Source organism: Rousettus aegyptiacus, unplaced genomic scaffold (assembly GCF_014176215.1).
Source record: "Rousettus aegyptiacus isolate mRouAeg1 unplaced genomic scaffold, mRouAeg1.p scaffold_m13_p_16, whole genome shotgun sequence".
NCBI classification, from domain to species: domain Eukaryota; kingdom Metazoa; phylum Chordata; class Mammalia; order Chiroptera; family Pteropodidae; genus Rousettus; species Rousettus aegyptiacus.
Genome location: NW_023416291.1, coordinates 53,166,735 through 53,185,393, shown reverse-complemented (window position 1 = coordinate 53,185,393; position 18,659 = coordinate 53,166,735). Strand labels below are relative to the sequence as shown.

Genomic DNA, 18,659 nt, shown 5'->3' with positions numbered 1-18,659 from the left:
TTCCTGCTGGTCTCTCCTGGGGTCGTTCATGCAGCTGTGGTCAGCTGGGGTTCAGGTGGGGCTAGCTGGGCCGGGACGACCCCGCTGTGTAGCAGAGGGGTGCACGTGAGATCTGCTGTCCTCCGGTAGCTCTCCCGGGCTTGTGCACCTGGCGACCTCAAGGTTGCAGGCATGCAAGCGGCAAGGGCTCCTGAGGCCGAGTTTGGAACCCCTACACCTGCACGTCCGCCACAGTCTATTGGTCAGAGCAAGTTGCATGGCCAAGTCCAGACGCAAAAGGAAAACAGACCAGTTCTTGATGAGAGGAACCCTGAAGTCACATCACATAAAGGGACGGGGGGAGCTGGGCCGTCTTTGCAAACGGTCCCTTACACCTGGGGAGGCAAGGAGGCCTCCTGGAGGACGGCTTATCGTCACTGGGTTTCGAAGGCTCCGTGAGCGTTTTCCAGACAGCATGAGCGAGGCCCCGTAGGTGGGACCGTGTGTTGCCTGGTTTGAGTGGGGCGTTAGCGGCTGCTGCGGGGAGGGTCCTGAGGCTGGGGACGTGGGCGGAGTTGCCTGGCAGAGCTCGGGGGGAAGCCCCCACCCACACGGCCCCCGCCGACCTTGATCTCCCTGTCCCCCCTCTCTCCACAGATGGCGCGGCCAATCCAGGTGAAGCCTGCGGACAGCGAAAGCCGCGGAGGTAGTTGTCATCTCTCCGCGGCCGCGGGGCCGGGGGTTGGCAGAGGACGGGGGAAGGAGGGTTACCCCTGCGCGAAGGCCTGCAGCGGTCACCGGCCCGCTCGGGCGCCCCGGGGGGCAGGGACGGGAGAGAAGGGCAGTGGTGTCCTCCCTCCCCAGCCACAGAGTCCCAGGCCAGGGCCAGCTGCTTCCCCTGGAGCTCGAAATGCCTCTCCGCTCTCAGGGTGCAGAAGTGGGGTCTCCAGACCCAGGGGGGATGGGGTCCCAAAAGGGCTGCGGATTGATTTCCGGCGTGTGCACGTGTCCGCATCTGGGCCAGTGCATCCACGTGTGTGTATGTGACCACGCACACCTGGTCATGCCCGCGTGCAGGTGTGTACAGGTATGTGCCGCGTGCACGCGTATTGCTGCGGCCGGTGCGGCGGGCGTGCGTGCTGCGTGCCCCGCCCCTGCGCGCTGTTTGCGTTTGAGCTCGGGAGCTTGACTCTGACAGGCCCGGCATGTGGGCATGCCGGCTGGGGGGCCGGCGTCTGCGTGGGGCCGCGCCGCGTGCTGGGGGGTTGCCCATGGGGGGTGCTTGGCTGTCCCCAGCGGAACCCAAGGATCGTCATTCTTGGGGATTTTCATGCCCCCCCTCCGCATCACAGGTGGATTGAGGGCCAAGGGAGCGCGGCCAGCCCTGGGGGTGGCGTGGGGGGCAGGGCCATCGGCCCCGACCCCCCACCCCCCGGTGTATGGGTAGGAGCCCGGTAGAGGCCGTCGGGCTCGGAGCGCGTTTTCTCACTCTAACCTGGCTGCCAACGTGCTCGGCAATTCGGAGGCGGCGCCTGCGGTTCTCGGTCGCGCGCCCCCTCTCCCTCCGATTGCTCGTCCTCTTCCCTTTCCCTCTCCTGTCCCTCTGCTCCTCTGTGTCTCCGTCTGCCTGTCTCTCTCTCTCAGCCTCTCCCTGTCTCTCTCCTTGACTCTCAGTCTCTCCCTCCCTCCCACCCCCATGAGTGACAGCTGCCGGGAAAGGGTCTCCATAGTAACCCGGCTCACTAGCACCCAGAGAGGAAGCTGCCGTGGTCCTGATTACAGGGGAGCAGTGTGCTTCCCGAGGGGGCAGGGCCCTGGTGCCTTACATAGGAGAGGCTGGGCGGGACTGACTCCTGGCCTTAGACCTGGGCGTCGGCTAGGCACCCACCCCGACCCCACGCGACAGGGCGTGCGGGCTCCCCAGGCGCCCTCGCTCACTGAACGGCGAGGCTGGGCGGGGGACTCCGCTGGGCACGGTGAGGATGCAGAGGCCATCAGCGCTCGCCCCACCTGGAAAATCTAGATGGCAGACAGACAGACAGACAGGGACCCAGGCCAGGCAGTTCCTAGCCCTGGGTGTGTGCGCGGGCTCCCCGAGGCGCAGCAGGGAGAGGCCGGCTTTGCCGGGAGGGTGGGAGCAGTGGAGCAGAGGCCCCGGAGGATCGAAGGGAGGACATGCCAGACGGGGTGGGGGAGGGGGGTCACTGCGTGGGCAACGGCGTGAACGTGGGCCCCTGCAGGGGCGGGGGAGGGTGGAGAGACCCGGGGCAGGGAAAGCGCGTGGAGGCCACCTCCCTCACAGGCGCAGAGCGGGCCGGCCGAGGAATTCCCGGAGGCCCGCGGGCCGGGACCCGGCTGAGGTGGTGTCTCCGCCCACAGGGGACCGGAAGCTGTTTGTGGGGATGCTGAACAAGCAGCAGTCGGAGGAGGATGTGCTGCGGCTGTTCCAGCCCTTCGGGGTCATCGACGAGTGCACGGTGCTCCGGGGGCCAGATGGCAGCAGCAAAGGTGACAGGCCGGGGTTGTGGCTGGCTCTGGGGGCGTGGCCGGGTCCTGGATGGGGACTGCAGGGGCGTGGCCTAGGCCAAGGGGGCGGGGAGATACAGGGGCAGGGCCTGGGGCTAGGGCGCGGGCGGGCAGGGGGCTGGGGGCGGGTGAAGGCCGTGCGGCCCGCGGGTCCTGCCTGTGTGCCCGTGTCCGCCTGGGGTTGCCTGTCTCTACCTGGCCGTCCGCGGGACTGTTCCGCCTGGCTTTGCCTGTGTCCTGTGACCTGCCTTACTGCCCGATCCTACCTACTCCAGCTCTCCCGCATGGCTGTACCTTCTAGGAATGATTGTTTGCTGACCTCCCGAGACTCCTTTGCCTGTCTGCCCACGTGACTGTGCGTGGCTAGGGTTGAGTTTCGCTCCTCCTGCGCCTCTTGGTCTGACTGTTTCTGCCTGGGCGTCCAGGCGACTGTTTCTGTCTGGGTCTTCATGAGCGTGGTGGTCTCCGGCCGGCTGTCCACCTGATTCTGTCTGTGTGACTGGCCCACTGGGTCTGCCCTTGTCTGGAGGCTTTATCCCGGTTTCCCCAAGTCCGGTCACCTGGGCTTATCTGTCCGGGTCTGAGTGCGTCTCTGCCTGAGGATGTCCACAGGACTGTATCTCTCTGTCTCTGCCTGACGGCATGCCATTTTACCTCTGCACACCCGACTACAACTCTGGATCTCGTGGCGTTGGAGGCTGGCGGGTGTTCTCTAAGCCTGTCCCCTGCCCTCGACTGTGTGCTACCTGGCTGGCTACCTGGCTGGCTAGCTTCCTGCGGGAGCGGCTGGCCACCTGGCCGGCTGTCCAGCCCCTTGGCCAGCTGGCTGGCTGTGCGCTCCTCCTGCTGCCTGGTCTCCACTGTCCAGCTCTCTGATGAGCAAACGGCTGGCCGCCTGTCTGACTTGCGGGCCGCCTGTGTCTGTGTCTGATGCCGACCGGCCGCCCAGGCCGCCCGGCCCCCTCTCCCATGGCCCGTCCTGCCCAGAAAGACCCCCTCGCCTCTCACTGGTTCTCTTTCTCCTGGAGCAGGCTGTGCCTTCGTGAAGTTCTCCTCCCACACGGAGGCTCAAGCGGCCATCCACGCCCTGCATGGCAGCCAGACCATGCCGGTGAGCAGGGGCTGCCCGGGCCACGGCGGGGGGCGCGGGAAGCGGAGGAGGGGCCTGTCCCTGCCCCAGCCCTTCTGCAGAGAGGGCACAGGTGGAGGCAGAGGGCAGGTCCCTGCTGGCGGTGTGCGTGGACGTATGTGCGTGAGTGTATGTGCGGGCTCGCAAGTGTGTGGCTGCACGTGTGTGCGCGCGTGTGTGAGAGCACATGTGGGTGTGCGCATGCCGGTGTGAGTGTGCGATTATTAGTAGGTGAGGGCCGTGTGAGCACCCGTATGCCCACGAGGTGTGTACGTGAGCGTGCGTGGTTAAGTGTGCACGGGAGCCGGTGCACGTGTGGGTGAGCGCACGAGTATGCCTGGGTGCTGCGGCGAGCAGGTGCGCACATCTGTGTCTGTGTGTGTGAAGATAAGTGTGTCTGTGTGCGCGGATGAGCACGTGTGAGTACAGGTGTGTGATTATGTGTGCATGGTACCGTATGTTCTTATGCGTGTATTTGTGTGATTTCGTGCATGAGAATGTGCAAAGGCATGTGTGCAAGTGTGTGTGAGCACGCGCGGTGAGTGCGACTGTGTGAATGTGTGTAAGTGTACAGGAGAGTCTCTCAGGAAGGGTGAGACCTGAGGGTGGGTGGGGTTTGCCAAGGCCAGCAGGGGACAGGAAGACGTGGGGAGCGGCGAGGTCAGAGGTGGGAAGGCGAGCAGCGGCTGCGGAGGGGCAGGGGAGGACCCCGAGAGGGGCCTGCGCTTCAAGGCCGAGGCGCAGGGGCTCCTCCTAGGGTGGAAGGGAGCCACAGAGGGTACTGACGGGGTGGGAAGGGGCCAGGTCTGTTGCAAATGTCCCTTTGGGGCCAGAGTGGGGGGTGGGCAGGGGTAGGATTGGAGCCAGGACCTTGTGGGTCAACAGCTGCGTGAGGCTGGGGAGGACCAGCCAGGCATTGGGGGTGGCCCTGCCCCCCAGGAAGGGCTCCTGGAGCCACCATCCCTGTGCATGAATGTCCAAACCGCTCTAGAAGATGCGCGTTAGAGGACCAACTCTTCTCTCAGTTGTTCTTGAAAACGGTGTCAAGTGCAGGGCAATCCTAGAAGAGCAGGTGTCAGGTTTAGTCCCTGGAAGAGCAGGACTCAGCTCAGCCCCAGGTCAGGCTTCCCCCTGCTCACAGCTGACCAGTGATGGGGCCGACAGGCTTAGCCGGGAGTGAGCTCTCCATTGGAGGGGGCATGTCAGCCTCCCTGGTGGCTGGATTCTCTCCTGTTCTCAGGCGTGGGTGACAGTTATAGGGTCCTTCACTTGGGGCCTCCGTTGCTCTTTAGGAGTTGGATTCTCCTCCTGTGTTTGGGAGTATGGCTGCTAGGTCCTCCCCTGCACCCCAGACACAGCCCCCGGGACCCGGACGCCCCGCCTGTGTGCAGGGCGGCTGCCATGGCCAAGTGCGAGCCCCGGGACCCTGCTCTCCAGGCTGTCTCGCGTTCACGCCGGGGTCTGCAGCTAGGGGTGGGGGGCAGCTGCTGGCGTCGTTCTGGGGACCCCAGTCCTGGCTCCCCCCCTCCTTTTCTCCCTTCCTGCTTGTGGCTGCCCCTGCAGGGTGCCTCCTCCAGCCTGGTGGTCAAGTTTGCCGACACGGACAAGGAGCGGACGCTGCGGCGCATGCAGCAGATGGTGGGCCAGCTGGGCATCCTGACGCCGTCCCTCACCCTGCCCTTCAGCCCTTACAGTGCCTACGCCCAGGCCGTGAGTGGCCCCAGCAGACGTGCTTCTGTCTCCCGTGGGGCCCCGAGAGCGCTCTGGGGGGCTGGCTCAGGCTCTCTCTTCATCTGGTCTCTGCTCAGGGGGTCTGCCTCTCTGCCCATCTTTCTGCCTCTCCCCTAGTCTCTCTGACTCAGGGTCCTATCCTGACCACAACTGAGCCCCCAGCCATAAACAGAGCTCTGAGCCCAAGCCGAACCCCGACTCTAAACTGACGTGATCCCACGATCAGCCCCCAAGTCCATGCTGAGCCTCAACCCTGAACCGAGACCAAACCCAGAGCAAGCCTCTAAATCCAGGATGACCCCCAAACTGAGTCCCAATCTCGGCTGAATTCAGTGTTGGCTGATCCCTGATTCCAGGCCAAGCTCAAATTCCTGACTGAGCCCTGGTCCCTGGATGAGCCCTACTTTCTAAATGGACCCAGACTGAGCCCTAATTCCAGGCTGAGCCCAGATGTGAGACCGAGCCTTGACCCCAAGGCTGAGTCCTGATTCCTAGCTGAGCCCCGATCCTATACTGAGCCTTGATCCCAAGCTAAACCCCAATTCCTGACTGAGCCCTGACCCTGGCCCGAGCCGAGACACCCAGCCTGACCCACATCTAGGCGCTGGAGGACCAGGCCCGCCCCCATGAGCTATGACTTCAGGGCGGGCGCCATACTGACTGCATGCCGACTCCCTCTCCACCCCCAGCTCATGCAGCAGCAGACGACGGTCCTGTCCACCTCGGGCAGCTACCTGAGCCCCGGCGTGGCCTTCTCACCCTGCCACATCCAGCAGATCGGCGCCGTCAGCCTCAACGGGCTGCCTGCCACACCCATCGCCCCCGCCTCTGGTGAGAGCCCGCCAGGGGCCCGAGGGCAGGCAGGCAGGGCTGGGGCCAGGCACGGGCGCCCCTCGACTCTCTTCTGCCCCGCAGGGCTGCACTCGCCCCCACTGCTCAGCACTGCCGCTGTGCCCGGCCTCGTGGCTCCCATCACCAACGGCTTCGCAGGTGTCGTGCCCTTCCCTGGCGGGCACCCCGCCCTAGAAACTGTATATGCCAATGGCCTCGTGCCCTACCCAGGTAATTTGGGTCGTCCCGCGGAGCTAAGGACAGCGGCAGGGGGCAGGGATGGTGTCTCTGGGACAAGCATGATTTCCTGTGCCTTTGTGCCCAGGGAGCAGAGGGGCAGAACAAAGGGCGTCTCCGCTGAGCAAATGTGAGCGGTGGGCACAGGGAGGGAGGGTAAACATAGAAACTCTGCACCCAGATGTTTCTGGGTCCATATTCGGCTTCGGTGGCGCCGGTGGCTTCTATAAGTCTCTGAGCTTCGGTTTGCTCATCCGGGGCAGACAACATCACCCGTCTCCCAAGGCTGCATTGACTATGAAGTCGGCATGTAAAATGCTTAGCACGTCACCAAGAATGGCACCATCGGCCTCGATTATTGTAGTTACTGTTTGGGAAGATACCAGGACCCGCATTCGGTCATTCGTTCGCTCACTCAGTACTGACCGCACACCGGTGTGGGCCGGGCCTTGCCCTCTTGAAGCGGCGGTACCATCTAGCCCTGCCCTACACAATGACTTCACGGCAAACATCTTCCAGCACCTCGCTGGGGTGAAGTAAGTCATCTGTGTTTCCACCATCGAGGAGAATTTACTTTTACTTTTATTTCGAAATGATCGGAGGCTCATGGGGAGTTGCCGAAATCATACAGAGAAGTTCCGTGTACCCCTCACCCAGCTTCCCCTGATGCTAACCTCTCACGTAACCGAAGGACCTTGTGAAAACCAGGAAACTGACATGGGTACCAAACGACGAACTCCGCTGGAGGGGGAGAGCCGATTCAGATTTCGGCGCCGTTTACACGCACCGTGCATGTGTGTGTGGTCGTATGCCGCTTTATCAGAGCCGTAGATTCTTGTAATCACCAGCACAATCGGGATGCAGATCTGTTCTGGCTCTGCAGAGTAGTTCAGTGATGTGACCCGTGTAGTCACGCCCCCCACACCGTTCCATCCTCTGGCCACCTCTCTCCATTCCGGCAGAATCTTTCGGCTGATTTTCCCCCCAGACTCACCAGCTCTGGGAGCCTGGACAACCTCTCCCCTCCCCGAGCGAGAGGTGAATGCACGGGAGTGGGTGAGGGTCTGGAGCAGAACCCTGCGGTCCTGGAGGCTCTGGAGAATAAACGGAGAAAGGGAGGAGGGCCAGATTGGGAGACAGAGATGGGGGTGATGTTGTGACCTCTCTAAAGTCCAAGAAACCGGGATTCCAGTAAGGCTTCTGCCATTTCCTATCTGAATGGCCCGTGCCAGTGACTTCACCTCTCTGGGCCTCAGTTTCGCCACCTGTAACACGGGAATCATACATGCAAAATGTTTAAGTAGAGGTGAAGCTGGGGCGGCGCTCCTCGCTCCCCTTCCGGAACTTAAGGTTGGAGGTGGTGGATGGAAGGCTTCTGCCGCCCCGCTTAGCCCCTCCGTCTGCCCGCAGCTCAGAGCCCGACCGTGGCCGAGACCCTCCATCCCGCCTTCTCTGGAGTCCAGCAGTACACAGGTAAGGAAGAGGCGGGCCGGCTCCTCGTCCTCCCACCCCCGTCCTCCCACCCCCGTAAAGGAGGCCCCCCAGGGCTCAGCCCTCGGCCTTCTCTGCCAGCCACGCCTCCTACTTCTGGCCCTGACCCGGTTCCAGCTCTCCCACCTGCTTCGGCGTCCGTTCCCGCCATCAGAGCCCACCTTCGGTCCTGCCCCCCCATCCTTTCCCGCCTCCGGCGAGACCCCGCCCTTCTCTGGCTGTAAGACCTGCCGTGGCCCCACCCCAACTCAGTTCTGGCTCCGCCCCACGCTTCCCTGTTGCCCTGGCCGCACCATGGCCACGCCCCTCCCCAACCCAAGGCCGGCGCTAGCCCCGCCCACATCCTTGGCCCCGCCCGGCAGTCCCGCCCCCTTACGTCTTAGCCCCGCCCCACTCGGGGCGCGCCCCCCTCACGCCCGCCTCCACTCCCGGTCTCTGCAGCCATGTACCCCACCGCGGCCATCACGCCCATCGCGCACAGCGTCCCCCAGCCGCCGCCCCTCCTGCAGCAGCAACAGCGAGAAGGTGAGGGGGCCGCGACTCCCCTGGGCGCCAGCCCCGCCCCCCAACCGCCCCCTCCACCTCCCGGGCCCCCGCTTGGCGAGGCCTCTGGGGTCGCTCTGAGTGCGGCGGGGGGCCAGGCAGGCCTGGGTTCAAGTCCTGACGCAGCTCTGCGTGTTTGGGGAGCAGCCGAATCTCCCTTTCTCAGTCTCGTCCGGAAAGTGGAAACCATGCTTTGACCCCGTAGGCATAGAGATAACCTCTCCAAAAACGGGATTTCTCTAAATTTTTGGAGAGGACACTCATTTTGAGGTTGCAGGTGGAGTGATGAGGAATTTCCGGTAAACTGAGGCCTCCCCAGTGAAGTCGAGGGAGGGAGGAGGTAGACTCTGGAGTCGGACAGCCGAGGTTCAGGTCCACCCAGTTCTGACTTGTGACATGAGGAAGGCACCTCACTACCTCGTGCCTCAGTTTCCTGGTCTGCAACACGAGCGACCATCTGTGCCAACAGGTGGCGCCCAGCACCGGGGGTCCCTTCTTTAATCCAGCTAGTGGGGGTGGGGGAGAGCTGACCAACCAGAAAAGCCCCAGATCACCCCAAGGCAAAGGAAGCCCACAAACAAGTCGGAAAAAAAAAAAAAACGGTAGGATCCTAATAAAAGCGATAGCACAGTTTTATGAATGTTAGATGACTAGGAAATAACATGGATACTACAAAAAACGTGGCACTTGATCATGGAAGAGACCTGAAATTTGCATGTGGAGTGACGTCGGAAGGGTGGCAGCATGTGAGTTACTGTGAAATAGTGGAAAGAGGGCGTCTGAAATCAGGCGGGGACAGGCGAGGCTCCTAACACACGTGGGGAGCGGAGGAGGTCGGTAGGTGTTCGTGAGCTCGCGCGCGCGCGTTTTGTTTTCCGACGGAGCTTGGTTCTTCGGCGGGGTGCGGTTTTCCGCATTCACCTCGTGCTTCTTGGAGACGAGACAGCCTACGAGCAAACACAAAATTTGCTTTATGCTCAACATTGTCCCATAACATCTCGATCACGTTGGAACACACTTGCATTTTAAAAATAAACATCGAAGTAGAACCGAGGTTCTAATCAGGAAGCTGCCGAGTGGGTAGAGTTGTGTGATCTTGAATTTTGCATTTTCTCAGGTAGGGAATTCTCATTGCGACGGTGGGGGGAGTTCTGGGTGGTCGGACGATTACCTTCGCTTTACGGAGTGTGGGAGAAGGTTTGGGAACTGTTCGTAGCTTCAGATAATCAAGGTTTTTAAATGATTATCATTTATAGTTTGTATATGAGCCATGCACTGGAGATTATATGAGGAGGGGATGATTTCAAGGATCATCTGTGTGGTTTTTTTGTTTGTTTGTTTTTTAATTTCTCGTTGATATATCCTACCATTTAAAAATTATTCGTGGTTTCAGGATATCTGGGGTTCGTGACTGGAGAATTCACTTTTTATTTTACTTGATTTTATTTTTGCATCATCTGAGTTTTGAAAATTATCTAAAGTTTAGGATATTTGGGGTTTGGAACCAGAGAATTATTTATTGTTTTGTTCTGTGACCATCGGACTTTAAAAAGCAACAGACATTTTAATTTAGAACCTGTTTTAGACTTACAGAATTATTGCAAAGATAGATCAGAGCTCCCATAGACCTCACACCCAGTTCGCCTGACTTGTGTAAGTGATCTGGAGTTTGAAGCTTAGGGATTTTCCAGGAGTTTGGGGTTGATCGGGATTTATCTTGGTTTGGGGAGAGAGGTAGGAATCATTTGGATTTCATAACTTATTTGGGGCCTGAGGATCGTCAGAGGTTTGGAAGTGTCTGCGTGCCCACCCCTCCCCACCCGTATTTCCACACTCCTTTCTGGGGATCGTGGGGCACCCCTCTCCTGACAGCTGGAAATGCCAGATGTGGGCTCTGGACCCACGCCCCTCCCCCCGGGGGGGTCCGCCTCCCCTCCTTGGGGGCTTTACCTCTTTCTCTCCCCCACCTGCAGGTCCCGAAGGCTGTAACCTGTTTATCTACCACCTCCCCCAGGAGTTTGGAGACACGGAGCTGACCCAGATGTTCCTGCCCTTCGGCAATATCATCTCCTCCAAGGTGTTTATGGATCGGGCCACCAACCAGAGCAAGTGTTTTGGTGAGTACCTGCTGCGGGCACCCTTCCTCCTGGCCCGCGTCCCACCCACGCCTCTAGCCCTGGAATGGGGAGGATGAGAGGGGGTGGGCAGCCAGGAGACAGGCCTGGTCCAAAGAATCACATTAAAAAAAAAAAGAATCACATTCTTAACCAGAGCAAGCATTTATTAAGCATCTACTGTGTGCCAGGCACTTGCCACGCATTCTTTCTAAAGCTCACTCATTCATTCATTTATTCATGATTTAACAAATAGACATATTGTGCCCCGGCTGTGTGCCAGGCACAGACCTGTGAAGGAAGGTCTTGCCACGCCGCCCAGCAGATGGTGGAGGTGCTCCACATCCGGGCTCCGAGCCGTCGGCCCCACTTGAAATGCGCCCAGTGAGACCGAAGGCCTGAATTTTAAGTCATATTTAATTTTAATGAATATAAATTTAAATCAGCACCATAGCCAGTGGCATCGGAATCGGAGAGCACAGGTTTCAGGGGAGGAGATGGAAATGGACCAGGGGGCCGTAGATGGCATGAGGAAGAGCAGACGCGCCCGACGCGGCGCCCGCGCGGGGACTCGGGGAACAGTGTTCTAGGCAGCGGGGACGGCTCGTTCGAAGGGCCTGGGGCCGGGCACGAGGTGTTGCAGGAACGGTGAGGAGGAGGCCGTGTGGGTGGAACGGAGTGTGGGGAGAGGGAGGAGGCGAGGGCAGGGAGGCCATGGGGCAGGTCGCGCAGGGCCTCGTGGGCCGCGGGATGGACTCCCCGGTCCCTAGAAACAGGAAATTAGGGCTCAGAGAGGCACTGCCCCCGGTTCAAAGTCACACAGCAGCAGAGGGGCAGAACCTGGATTAGAACCAGTCTGTTTGATTCCAAAATCTGGACTGTCAAGCCCACCCTGCCCTCTTCGAAGGGCCAACTCTTGACTATTTATTGTTTCCTGTATGTACTCAGTATCCGACCATAAAAGGCAAGGATCGTCCCAATTTACTGAGGGAGGAAAGAGACGTAGGGCGGTCAAGTGACGCACGAGAGGTCACACAGCAAGTAAGGGACCCCAGCAGTGCCGAGGCCCCCTCTTCTGTATCCTGGCCCCAGGAGAAAGCCTACTCAGTCACTTCCAACGACTGGCGGTCACGTGCTTTCTCGGAGCCTCAGTTTGCTCGTTTGTATACTGGGGAGAAGGAGATAATAGATGTGAAGGTATCAACCCCCCAGCCCTGAATCCCCCCATGGCTCCCCATGGGCCTCCACGAGACTCCTCATCAACTCTGACCCCCCCACTCGGCCTCTCACACAGAGCCCGGGCGTCCCCACCTCCAAATGACTGCACATGTGGTTCCCTCCCCCGGAGGACCCCGTATGGCCTCCACACCTGCCCTGTGAAGCCTTTGAGGACCAAGAGGGGAGGAGGAGGGGGAGGGCCAGGTGCGCTCCAGGCGGCAGGTGGAGGGCGTTTGTGCTGGAGGAGGCTGAAGCTTAGGTGTTTCCGATGGTCTCAGGGAAGCCTGGGGGAAGAGAAGCTGAGAGAGAGGGAGGGAAAGGGAGAGGGGGAGAGAGAGAGAGGCACGAAGGCGCGCACAGGTAGAGGAAGAGGAACAAAGAAGAGACAGAGACACAGACAAGCTAGAGAGGCCGAGGGGCCGCTAAGAGCCCAGATGGATGGCGGTCTCGGAGGAGGCTGACGTCCTGGGGAGGGGGGGAGCGCGTGGCCCACCCAGGACCCCCAGAAGTCCTACCTGTCCCCCACTCTGGATGGGAAGTCTCAGCAGAGCAGACCCCAGGTAAGGAGTGAGCGCCCCACCCCCAGAGGCATGCAAGTCCAGGGGTGTCAGACCAGGCCAGGGCTGCTGCGTGTCCTCTGGCAAGCCCTGCCACCTCCCCCAGCCCGTCTCCCGTCTGGCCCTGCGAGCGCACCCCCCCACCCCCAGGACCCCGTGCGCCGGGAGCCAGGGCCGCAGCACTGGAGCGAGCCGAGAGGACGCCCACGGCGCCCACCATGGCGGGTCCACCCCGGTCTCCGCAGGCTTCGTGAGCTTTGACAACCCGGCCAGCGCGCAGACCGCCATCCAGGCCATGAACGGCTTTCAGATCGGCATGAAGAGGCTGAAGGTGCAGCTGAAGCGGCCCCGAGACCCGGGACACCCCTACTGACGCCCACAGCCGCCCCCGGCTGCGGGCTTGGCCCAGGTGAGCCGCCAGGCGGCCCCACGTGCCCCCTCCGCGCCCCTCCCCATCCTGCAGACCTTCCCCAGGCTGGGGGGTGCCGCGAGAAGCCGCAAGGAGCCCCCAGGTTGGATTGGTAGGGACAGAGCTGGACGAGGACACCCCAGTCGCCGCAGATGGGAGGGAGGGATTGGGGCGGGGAGGCTGGGGAAGCTGAGGCGGTTGGCAGTTTTTTTTGAGGGGGGTTAGTCTTGGCCATTTGACCAGAAGCACCCGGGGGGGGGGGCTGTGGTGGGCGGGGCTTCTGTCCTGGCCTGGCCTCTTCCAGCTGGGCCCCCCCATAGCGCCTTATGCGGTGTGATTCACACCCAAGGGCTGGTGGGAAAGTGGGATTTTGCCCCACCCACCAGCATGCCAGAAAAAAATCCCCCCAAACATACAAATCCCCAAGAGTGTTTTAACATCAGAGGGAATGACTTTATCAGCAGCTAATCGCCTTCTTTGGGGAATGAAGAATGAGCCCAAAGGGCCAGTGAGGAGACTGCTGACCTCAAGTCTCCACAGGCCTCATCTGTGAAATGGGCTCGTAAAAGTCACCTCCCTGGGAGGCAGCAGGGGGCGCTTGCACTGGGGACGCGATGTTTTCCCAGCTGAGCCCTGGACCAGCCACCTAGAAAGCTCTTGATAATGCTTTTCATTTTTTTAACTTTTTAAATCTTCATTGCCGTCGTCTGGTGCAAAGCAGGTGCTCAGTTAGGCGCGGGTGGCCCTCAGACCCCGTGAGCCCTGCACCCCCTTGTTTGGGGGTGTGTAGTTGCAGTCTTGCGACCCGTAGCCAGGTTTAGGAACCCACCACCTGGAAGCCAACTCACAGGCGATCCGCATGCTTTTAACATGCTGGGACAGCACTTCCTTCCTGAGCACCTACTATGCGCTAGCCACTGTTTCTGGCACTTGAGGACACAGCCCGGAATGAACAGAAATGGGAGGCGGGCAGAGGGAAAAACTGCCTTCCTGGGACTTCTGTGGCAGGCAGCAGGGGAGAGTAACACAAAAGGAATATTTGTGCCCAGTCACCAGATGAGGATACGGGCTTCGCAACCCTAAATCTGTTCCAAGCTGGGTTTGTCTGCCTCCAGACCCCCAAACTGACTGAAAAGACTAGGGGCTTTGGGGCCCCAGACCCCAGCCCGGCCAGGGCAAAGGGGGGCAGAGTGAGGCCAGCTGCCAGGTGCGCTCCCTAACGCGCCTCCTTCTCCGCCAGGTGAGGGGCGTCCCACCCCAGGAGGGTTTCCCGCTTCATCTGGTCCAGGAGATTTTCGTAAATTACAACCGAGCTCGGACACCAGCCCTCCCTCCCTCTCCCGTCTCCTCTTGCCCCCCCAAAATGTGAACCGCTACCCAAGGGGGTGGGGGTGAGCTCCTGAGGTGGGGGCCCAGGTGTCCACCAGCCCCTCCTGGGGGATTTCCTCGCTTCCGCCACACGCCGCCACCTTGGTGGCTTCCCCAAACGAAATCACAACTTTTCCTATATATATATATGCATATATATATAGAGCTATAGACGGTATATATATTTTTTGAGTATAGATCATGGGACCAAACTTTTCTGACTTCCTTCCATCCCTGGGCGGGTCACTCAGCAGGGACACACGAAGGGCTGAGGCCGGCCGGGCGCCCGGCGTCTCCCCACCTCCGGCCGCCGCATCAGACCAGGGTGCCGGACCCCGGGAGTCGCGGGCCGACCTGCGCACCGCCAGACTTTGGCGCCGGTTCTCGCGGCCCGTGGGCTCTGCCGGCTGAGCACCCCTGGTTCCGGCTGCGGCTTCCGGAGCCCCCGCCCTCTGCCTCGTCCCAGGGCCCTGCCCTCCCGGCGCAGAAGAGACCCCTGGCCTCCCCCGCCCTCCCCCCGAGTCATAGCCTTACTCATGTGGCCAATAGCCCTTAGCTTTCCGTTGGGGGGCAGACAGGGCTGGGGGAGCCCCCCGCCCCCGCGCGCCCTCCCAAGGGCAGGCAGCCCGCCCTCCCTGCCTTCGGATCACCAGCCTGGAGCTCACGATCTCAGATCTCACGACCAAGGTCTCCGCGCTCGTCGGACCAGCCCGACCGGCTCTGGCCAAGCGCCCCTTTGCCGAAGATACCTCTTCAAAGAATTTTTTTTTTTTTAATTTTGGTCTTTCTGAGCAGGTACAAAGAAGAAAAAGAAGGGGAAAAGGGGGGGGAATCAAACGACAATGGATTTTTGTTTTCTAGCGGGGGCGGGGAGGGAGATCTTGGGGTGCCTCTGTACAGCTGCCCAAACCGTGAACACCCACCTTGAAGCACAGTCAAGTTCGTTCGGATGTCCAGGGGGGCCTCTCACCAGATGAGGCGCCAGAGAACTTAATAAGCTCAAGAGAAAAAATTTTTAAGAAAAAAAAAAAAATTCTCTTTTGTTTCTACCAAAATGTGTTGACGGACCCAGGAAAAAAAAAAAAAAAGAAGAAAAAAAAAACATAGCAAAAAAAAAAAAAAGGAAAAGAAAAAAAAATATTCCGACCAACTTGTTTCGATATCCCAGAGTTTGGTAATAGTTCCGAGACACTCTAGCGTGCCTGTGTCCCGTGCGTCTGCGTGTGCAAGCGTGTGCTCAGGGGCCGGCGGGGGGCCTCGTCCGCGTCCCCGGCGCCCGCCAAGCTCCCGCCAGGCCTGGCGTGTGTCCTTCTGGTCCATGTTTACTGGCTGTAAATACCATTTTTATACTCCACATCGAAGATCTACGTGATTTGTACAATGTACTTTATTTCTGCTACGAGTAATTTCATGAAGTTTCAACTTGCAAACTGACTTTTGGAAGCAAACCACACACACACACACACACACACACACACACACACGAGAGGAAGACAAGAAAAGGACTTAGAAGAAGCTTTGAGTTGACTTGGTTGACTTGGTTTGAATTTTGTGGCTGGAGAGGTTCTTGTCACTGTGGCGTGTTTCAGGTGAGAGGCTGCAAGCATCATCTTTATGTCCAAAACGCCTCTCTTTGGTCTGGAGAAACCGAAAGTTTATTTAATAAAAGTTCTACTTGCTAAAGGATTGAGTGCTTCCTTATTTGCCCTGTCACATCAATGAGGACCGAGTGTGTCTGGGCGCATTGCGTGCCCGACCTAGGGAAAGATCCAGATTCGGGTGTTCCATGGAAGTTTCTTCACTCTGGACGAAGCAGATGAAATCTCGGCTGTGGGCACGTCGGGCTTGCCTTCCTCAGGAAGAGCAGGTGCCTGTGTTTCTTGATTCCTACATTCATTTATTCAGTCAACAAACATTCCTTGAGCACCTGCTGCATACCCGTTCCTCTGCTGGCCTCCACAGACATGGCAGTGACCAGGCAGCTCTGGTTCCCGCTCTCACGGAGGCGGCCCAGGAGACAAGGCACTACACAGTACACATTTTTAAAAACAGGTAAAATTCACATATCATAAAAGTCACCATTTTTACCATTTTAAAGTGTGCAATCTAGTGGCATTAAGTACATTTACATGGTTTTGCAGCCATCACCTCTGATTCCAGATCATTCCATCACCCCAAAAGCAACCCGATCCCCTTCGGCAGTCACTCCCACCACCCTCCCCCACTCACCCACTTCCTGTCTGTGGATGTGCCCGTTCTGGACACGACACGTACATGGAATCACACGCGTGTGGCCCAGCGTGTCTGGCGTCTCTCACCAAGCGTCGTGTGCTCAGGGTCCATCTGCGTAGCGAGTGTCAGCGCCTCCCCGCTCTTCACGGCTGAGTGACACTACCCGGTGTGGACGGGCCACGTGTGCACCCGTTCATCCACCCGTGGACGTTTGGGTTGCTGTCACCTGGGCCATTGTGAATGGTGCCACCGTCAATATTCGTGTACACGTTTTGTTTGGACACCTGCTGCAGTGCCCTTGGGCTGTACCCGGGAGCAGAATTGCGGGGCGGGTGGGAATTCCGTGTGCAGCTCTGTGAGGAGCCACCCCGCTATTTTCTGTGACAACGGCCCCATTTTACATTCCCACCAGCAGTGCACAAGGGTTCCAGTTTCTCCGCGTCCTTGCCGGCACTGTCACAATAGATTTTGAATTGGAACGTTGGGGGAGAAAGTCCCCAGTTGGACCCGATGTGGCCGAGGACCCAGAAGTGCCCTGAGGAGGTGAGGCCCGAGGAGGTGAGACCAGAGAGATGGTGTGGCTTTGGCTCCTGCCCCACTCCGGTGGAGGCCTCAAAGTTTCTCCCCCCAAAAAACCTGAGACCTGGAGTGAGGGACACGGGGCTCTGGGGTGGGCCTGGGCGGGGCCTGGGCAGGTGTTAAGAGATGGTACTTGAAAGTGATGAGACTCATACTAACTGCTCTGTTTAATGAGCTACGTAATGTCCTGCGGGACGCTTTGCAGAGCTGTGTCTTTTGTCAATAATTCATCCCATTTTAGGGTTTAGGAGGCTGAGGCTCAGAAATGGCGTGCCTTGCTCTGTCACGGGAGCACAGAGCCCAGGTGGGGTACGAGCTGGAAGGATGAGCCTGAGTCTGCCTGGAAGAGTTTTCTGGGTGGGAGGAACAGCCCGGGTAAAGGCTCAGAGGCTTGAGACTGCGTGGCTGTTGGACAGCTGGCCGGGGCTGCAGCGCCGGGCGAAGGAGCAGGCGCAGAGAGAATCGGGGCTGCGTTATGGAGGCCCCTTCATGAGGGAGCGCCTCCCGCGCGCCAGACGCTGTCCCTGGCCTCCAAGGCCTCAGTCCAGGAGGAAGGTGGGGGCGGGGCAGGGAAGAACGACCCATCTCCACAAGGACAAGTAACTCTAGAGTGTGCTAGAAGTTGTGACCACAATGAAACTAGCAAATCTGGACGTTATCTTAGGGCAGTGGAGACCCTCAGGCAGGCTTCAAGCAGGGGAGGGGCATGACCGGATTGGGGTGCTAGAAGGTACCTGGGGTGATCTTCATTTTGGTGTGACTTGGCACTCTGGAGGATGATCGGGCAGGATAATATTCCTACCAAGTGTTGCTGAGCACCTACTATCTGCCAAGCCTGTGTTATCCAATACGGTAGCTGCTAGATACGTGTGGCTATTTAAATGTAAATAGATTTTAGTCATTGTAAATTCACTTTCTCAGTCACACTAAGCACTTGAAGGGCTCCATAGGCGCATGTCCATTACTGCAGCACCTGTCTAGGCTGCCACCACCTGTGAGTATGTTCTGTTAATAGCCTGACTTTATGATGTAGTAGATTGGGGCCCAGAGAGGTTAAGCGACCTGCCTGTGGCTGCACAGCAGGAGCTGGACCCAGGAGCTGCACCCTCACACTCACCTGTGCTGCGGAGCGCCTGAAATTCAAATGTCAGCTTGTAATTCAGGTCATTATTTGTAATAGCCCAATTGCAGCTTTTAAGTTTAACTCAAAATTGTTAAAGATTTAGAATGCACACCCTTAAAATACAGCGATCCTTCCTGAGTGTCTCTGTAGAGTGAACAGCGGTGTGCTGGGCACGGCCGAGCCTAGCTGTGGGGTAGGCATTCCTTCAGGGCAAACAGGCCGAGTGACACCCAGGTGTGTCTGTCAGCTATTGCTGCATAAGGAATAAGGAGTACCCCCCCCCCGCTCCAAGTTTCACAAATTAAAATGATATGCGTTCATCATCTCACACAGCTTCTGCGGGTCAGGAATCCAGGAGTGGCTTAGCTGGATGGTTCTGGCTCAGGGTGTCGTGAGGTCACGGTGAAGACTTCAGCCAGGGCTGCCCCGTCTGAAGGAGGAGGCGCCACTTCCAGCTGGTCCCCCAACGTGGCTCTGGCCGGCAGGAGGCCCCAGTTCCTCTCCCCAGGGCCCTCTCGACCCCTGCCTTTTGTGACTGACCTCCAGGCCACACCCCTTCCCTCCGCCTTATTCTGTCGGTGAGAAGCCAGTC

The 18,659-nt window shown here is 59.2% G+C and overlaps 1 protein-coding gene across 4 annotated transcripts in view; it reads left to right on the top strand.

The window, feature by feature from the left end:
* Positions 1-15,816, top strand: part of CELF5 (CUGBP Elav-like family member 5) — a 35,937-nt gene extending 20,121 nt beyond the window's left edge. For 2 of the 4 annotated variants that reach the window (XM_016163550.2, XM_036234120.1), the window contains exons 3-13: positions 637-688; positions 2,359-2,487; positions 3,537-3,616; positions 5,198-5,344; positions 6,055-6,196; positions 6,281-6,427; positions 7,844-7,906; positions 8,366-8,449; positions 10,441-10,584; positions 12,602-12,765; positions 14,006-15,816. In XM_016163550.2, coding sequence (XP_016019036.1) covers positions 637-688; positions 2,359-2,487; positions 3,537-3,616; positions 5,198-5,344; positions 6,055-6,196; positions 6,281-6,427; positions 7,844-7,906; positions 8,366-8,449; positions 10,441-10,584; positions 12,602-12,729 — 1,116 coding nt within the window. In that variant the 3' untranslated portion in view covers positions 12,730-12,765; positions 14,006-15,816. The remainder of the gene's footprint in view (positions 1-636; positions 689-2,358; positions 2,488-3,536; positions 3,617-5,197; positions 5,345-6,054; positions 6,197-6,280; positions 6,428-7,843; positions 7,907-8,365; positions 8,450-10,440; positions 10,585-12,601; positions 12,766-14,005) is intronic. The other 2 variants (XR_001599258.2, XM_016163551.2) reach the window with 2 other exon arrangements.
* Positions 15,817-18,659: the final 2,843 nt, after the last annotated feature.